The sequence below is a fragment of the Cryptotermes secundus genome, unplaced genomic scaffold (assembly GCF_002891405.2).
Source record: "Cryptotermes secundus unplaced genomic scaffold, Csec_1.0 scaffold3240, whole genome shotgun sequence".
Lineage (NCBI taxonomy): Eukaryota > Metazoa > Arthropoda > Insecta > Blattodea > Kalotermitidae > Cryptotermes > Cryptotermes secundus.
This window is the reverse complement of record NW_019738910.1, coordinates 192,955-199,345: the sequence shown is the minus strand read 5'-3', so window position 1 is coordinate 199,345 and position 6,391 is coordinate 192,955. Positions and strand designations below refer to the sequence as shown.

Genomic DNA, 6,391 nt, shown 5'->3' with positions numbered 1-6,391 from the left:
CGCTCTTCTTCCCCCGGGATATTGTTGCTCTCCTGTGTATCGGCACATGCTACCTAAGAATGCAACTCAATGTTAATGTTATGGTGGTCATAATATTGCTGTGTAACTTCACATTTCTCCTGTGCGGGTAGAGAAATGTCAGGTAAAGTAAAATGCGAAGCTATCCCTGTACCCGGCCGTGAAGGCCTATAGGGTTGTGTGACGTTGAGGATCCCACATTTTCTAGAGAGTGGGCTCAAAGATGGCGGTAAGGTTGTCAGCCTTACGCTTCGATCGCGCTTTACTCCCCAGGAAAATTATTTAATTAATTCATGGTACTTATTAGAGAGAAATGTCAGGTTTGATATAAAAAAAAGGGAGAACCGGGTTTGGTTGGGACAATTTTTACATTCAAAACCCAGTTCGCCGAGTTATTGTACGAGTACAACGACTTTACATGGCAGAGATTTTCTTTATAACATGCAACAAACTTTGGCATTTCATTGCACTTTCCGTCCACAAGGACAAATGTATTCTAATATGATTACCATAAGAAGGTAAAGCTATCCGTATAACATCCATGAATGCCCTTTGGGTTTTGAGACGTCGCGACTCCCACATATTCTAATTGGCTCGCAGATGGCGACTAGCTCTATTGCATCCAACTGAGTAGGTTTTTCCTGAGGACGGGTACAGAATCCAGTCTTGGAAGCGTTGTGTTCTGAAAAGAAACAGGAGGACGGGTTAAAAAAAACAGACAAGACTTTGGATAATATCCAAAATCATAATGCGTACGATCGTCACAAACTTATGCGCGTAGTGAAGTTGATAAGGAAAACAATCGTATTGATTGCGAAGAATGAGTACTGCAGTTTGGACGAGTTCTTGTACCACAGTTCTGGTTTGCTTTTTGTGGTGTCTCCTCCCAAATTGGGGAGGAGAGAAGGAGTTGTTTGTACTTGTGGAGCGGGCGGAGTGCGGGTCTGCAGCACCCAGAGCAAAGATGCAGAAGAAACGTCGTTGCAGCGATTGTGAGCCCTTGGATGCCGTGATGACATATCATGAATCTCTAAAATAGATTGTGCTGTGTTATGTGTAGTATGAATTTCGGTTTGAAATATCTCGCAAGTATATGGGTTCGAATTGAGAAACGATTTTCATTTATACAACTCATGGGGAGCGTTACAAATGGTCTGCATTGTTTTACGAAATCAGATATTAACGGACATACACAAAAAGTTGATCAGTCTGGTACGGAATCTGGTCTGGTGCGTAAATGTTAGCGGTAGGAATGTAGGAAGTTCGTGCAGAATTCTCTCATAGAAGGTAAGAATTTCCTCGCTTTTCCTCAAGGTCCAGACCACCTATTGGGCCTTTTCAGCCTCCAATTTAATGCGTACTGGGGATAAAGCAACCCGGGCGTGAAGCTGACCTCTTATCTCCATCTATTGCGTTAAGTCCAATGCTGTGGAGCTATGCCACCATTCCGCATACACCTTCAAGGCTTGGTGTTCCATTAATTAAGCAAATTGAGAACTTTAGTTTTTGCCTGATTCATAGTAGAACAGTTGATTCAATGTTTGATCTTTCAGTTCATAAGAATGTCAGTAAATACACGAGGCTGAAAGCAGAGGTTTGAAGCACGGACCACTGGCGTGTGAACGAGAATTCTGGCGTCTAATTCTGAGTATAAAATTATATAAGAATTGTTATGTCCACTGTGAGACGTGAGCTATAAAATTTCTGCCTCCTGGAATATAACTACGTGTGTGGAGGACTGACGTCTCTTAAGTACAACTGCACCACCATCACATTGCTTCCTCTATGTAATACGTTCCTCTCCTAACTTGCAACCTCTATGTAGAGAGAGAGAGAGAGAATAAATATGGCTACTGTGTGAATAGTACTGTTTTACTTGCTCCCACATTTTGGTGCCGAAACCCGGGACAAGCGAGCCATTACGTGACGTGATAGTGTAAGAGTGTATTGTTATTATTGTGAAGGTTGTGGAGTGTATTTTCAAGTGAAGAAACTGGGTGAGTAGAGGTTTGGACAGAGAAACACAAAGACGCCAGGATCTTCAGACACGAGGCAAGTAACTCCATAACGTAGAAACGCATTGCAGAACCCGTCACGTACCTGGTGGAGGAAAGCGGAACTACCAGAAAATCGGTCGGTAACACAACTTACGAGTATCCCGCCATCTTTGAGAGGGAGGTAGAACTAACAGTACTACATACACCACTTCAAGCGACTATCACGAGGAGGGAGAACTAGTGTACGATTTTCATAATGGCCGACGTAGAACAACTACATAACCTTAAGAGGAAACGTACAAGGGAGCGAAATAACATTACGCGTTTCGCCAATTCACTTAACTCGTTCACAGGAGAGACTTCCCTTGAAGATTATGAACATTACAAGGGACGCGTCGAGGAAGCGTTAGAACGTATGTTGCGACTGGACGACTCCATCCACGACCTCATTGCGGATGATGAATACGACACAGACGTGGCGATTTGTGAAGAATATATCGACACCGCCAAGCGCGCGATCCAGAAGGCAGTGCGAGGGATCGACAAGAGGCTTTCTGCGGCAACGGCCGACTTAACAATCAGTGAGACCTCTGCTGCGGCTGTTCCCACCCCATCGTTTGTTCATTCGGTAAAATTACCTCCCATCAAGTTAGAGCCCTTCTCAGGAGACGTGGAAAGCTGGTCACGTTTCTGGGAACAATTCGAGTCATCCATTGATAAGGACCCATCCCTCTCGGCTGTTAACAAACACGTATTTCTTCGAGGCTATCTTGAGGGAGAGCCGAAGCTGTTGGTAGAGGGCATCTCTGTCTCAGCATCAACATATGAGGACACCAAGAAGATTCTTCGCGAACGGTATGGGGACCGGAACCGCATAATACAGGCCCACCTAGACTACCTACAAGACGTCACGCCGATTACGACCGCGTCCCCCGAAGCTCTCAATACTACGTTCATAGAGTGTAACAGACGTATCCAGGCCCTCCAGGCGATAGGGGAAGACGTTAACGCCTACGGTAGAGTACTGGCGCCAAAAATACTTCGCGCATTCCCTGACGATGTATGCAGGAGATGGATCGTTCACGTGAAGAGGGAACAGCTCTCTGAGGGTGATATCATAAAATTAATGGAGTTTCTGAGCGTTGAAGTAGAGGGAGCCCTAACCACCCAGAAAATTCGCGGCGAGAGTTTGAGCGTTTGTAACCTCACTCCAGCGGCGGCGACCTTCCACATCAGCTCGAAAACCCAGAAGAATATTCGAAGAATTAAAGGACCTACGGAACCCTTCTGTGTCTTTTGCGAGAGCCGCCGCCACTGGGCCCAAGACTGCGATACTGTCACTGATACTCGCAGCCGCATAGAGAAGCTGAAGGCCGCAAACCGCTGCTTTATTTGCCTCAATCGAGGCCACAATGCCCGCACTTGTAGCAAGAAAGGAAGAGCATTGTGCACGAATTGCAAGAGGAGTCACCACAGATCCATATGCAACAGCACGGAACACAATACTGCCCAACCACCCATCTCAGTCGGCAATGTAGGAGTTGCCTCTTCTGATTTTACCTACCTGCAGACCGCACGTGTCTGGGTTAGGGGGCCTACAGGTATAAGCAAACTGACTAGATGCGTGCTGGATGGCGGCAGCCAATCCAGCTTCATCACGAAATCAATAATAGAGGACCTGAAGTTAGAAACAATTGAAAGTCGACAGCTAGCAGTTAGCGCCTTCGAGATGCCATCTGTTCTTTCAAATCCACGTAGACTCGTCCGATTGGATCTAAAGGGTATCTGGACTAACTCTACAACATCCATCACTGCGTTTGAGAGTGCTCACGCCTTCTCAGCTCACCCGACTGTACCGCATGACGTCGACGTTTTGGGACGCACACGCAAAATGCAACTCGCTGACCCGAAGGACGACAACGACGATCTTCCTATCGAGATTCTCATCGGAGGTGACCATTACTGGAAGATAGTCAAAAATGATATGCCAGTACGACTGTCGCAATCACTAGTACTGATCCCGTCCAAGCTGGGTTGGGTACTCAGTGGAAACCGATCTGGGATCACCGTCAGCTCGGTAGTCGTAAACTACATTGAGTCGGACCACTGCGTCCCTCATTCAGATGATGATTTTCGACGCCTATGGGATTTGGATGTCATCGGAATCTCGCCAGACCAAGACCGATCTTTAGGTGCAAAGGACACTGCCATCCTCCAGCGATTCCACAACTCCCACCGCATTGAAGACAGGCGAAGAGTAGTTTCTCTTATGAGAAAGGAGAATATGACCCTACCGACCAATCGCCAGAATGCAGAAAAACGATTTCAGACACTGCAGAAGAGACTTGAAAGAGATGCAGGTCTGCAGGAAGTTTATTACTCGCAAATGCTAGATTATGTAAGAAAGGGTCATGTGGAAATCGCCGAGCCTATACAAGACTCTAAGGAGAGTTATTATCTGCCACACCATCTGGTAAAGAAGGAAAGGCGTGGGAATATCAAGTGGAGGATCGTGTTTGATGGGTCCTCGCGTGAACAATACGCGCCCTCACTCAATGACGCTCTGGAGATGGGACCAAACCTTCTTCCAGAAACCTTGTCCATTCTTCTGAGATTCAGACTATACCCGTCAGCGATTATTGGCGATGTCAGCCAGGCATTTTTACAGCTTGTCCTAGATCAAGATGACAGGGACTTAACGAGATTCCTTTGGTACCGAGTGGTTGGCGACGATGAACATGGTTACGAAACTACAAGCGACATAACAACTTACCGTTTCAAAAGGCTTCCTTTTGGCCTGACTTGCAGTCCTTTTCTGCTTGCCGCTACTCTGCGAGAGCTTGCTGATCGTTACAAGCAGACGTTTCCCCATGCTGCATCCCTTATGGTCAACAGCACATATGTCGACGACTTCGCCGCAGGGGCAGAAAACGAAGTTGAGGTAATCGCACTGTACTACGAGCTTACTTCCCTTATGGGACAAATTCGACTCCCTATGGCAAAATGGGCCTCAAATTCCACGCAGTTGAAAACAGTTTGGACTGCTGAGGGACAGAGATTCGACGCAGAAGCCCAAGTATTGGGCGTCGATTGGAATATAGAAACCGATACATTCTCCATCGATCATGAGGTCATTACAAACAAGGTAGCAAAAGGACCCACCACAAAAAGGAACGTGCTGAAAGCCGCGGCCACACTTTATGATCCCTTTGGCCTAGCATCGCCTGTTTCCATCATTGGGAAAAGATTATTCCAGGATACATGGTGTCGAGGGATGGGCTGGGATGAACTCCTACCACAAGACCTTGGACTACAGTGGCACACGTGGGTAGCGACACTACCATCCTTATCAAGCATACATATTCTCCGTTGTGTACACACTTCGGAAGATGGTGATTCTCACATCCATGCCTCCGAACGGGCATATGGTGCAGCACTATACATCAGAACGGAGGGTAAGGACCGGGTCAGGGTCCAGCTGGTCTGCAGCAAAAACAGACTTGCGCCTGTAAAGAAGGTGACCTCACCACGACTGGAGCTCCTCGCAGCACTGATAGGTGCCAGGCTGCTACACTATTACTGTCGGGAGACGGGGTTCCACAGTCAAGCAGCAACTCTTTGGACTGACTCCATGGTGACCTTAGGCTGGATACGTGAAGACCCAAACCGCTGGAGAACCTTCGTATGCAACAGGGTTACGGAAATACAAACGTGCACTAAGCCTTCGCAATGGAGACACTGCCCTGGAGAAAGCAATCCAGCTGATCATCTTTCGAGGGGCATCACAGCAGATCGACTGAAGGCTTTGGATAAATGGTGGCATGGACCTTCATGGCTTACTCTTCCTTCGCGAGAATGGCTCAAGAACCTTCCCACTTCAAGCAGCCCGCTGCCAGACGAAAAACGCCCGTGGACCCAACCAGTTCTTCTTTTGGGAATTCATTCTTCATTGATAGATGCTACCAGATTCAGTTCCTATTGGAAGTTGATACGCACGACCGCTTGGATCCTTCGTTTCAAACAGTCACTACTCCGTCGAGAGAGACTTCGAGGCGAACTGACTGCGGCGGAACTCGCGGCGGCCCGTGCCTACTGGATTCAGACTGTACAAGAGGAATGCTTCGCTATCGAGCTTTATGCACTTCGGAACAACACACCACTGCCGGAAGAATCCAAAATCGCTTGTTTCAACCCATTCTTAGACTCTGGACTCATTCGTCTCGGCGGACGGCTACACTTTGCACCGCTAACGAGAGAGCAGCGTCACCCACTCCTACTGGATGGGCAACATCACTTCACGAAATTGCTAATACAGCAGACACACATTCGCCTACATCATCTCGGACTTCGCATGGTGTTGTCAGAGTTGAGAGATG

General features: G+C 47.4%; 1 protein-coding gene across 1 annotated transcript in view; it reads left to right on the top strand.

Moving 5' to 3' along the window:
- The first annotated feature begins 2,271 nt into the window (after window positions 1-2,271).
- LOC111871342 overlaps window positions 2,272-6,391 on the top strand; it is a 5,014-nt gene continuing 894 nt past the window's right edge. Inside the window, exon 1 of the mRNA XM_023864373.1 lies at window positions 2,272-6,374. Within this exon, the coding sequence (XP_023720141.1) occupies window positions 2,272-6,374 (4,103 nt within the window). The remainder of the gene's footprint in view (window positions 6,375-6,391) is intronic.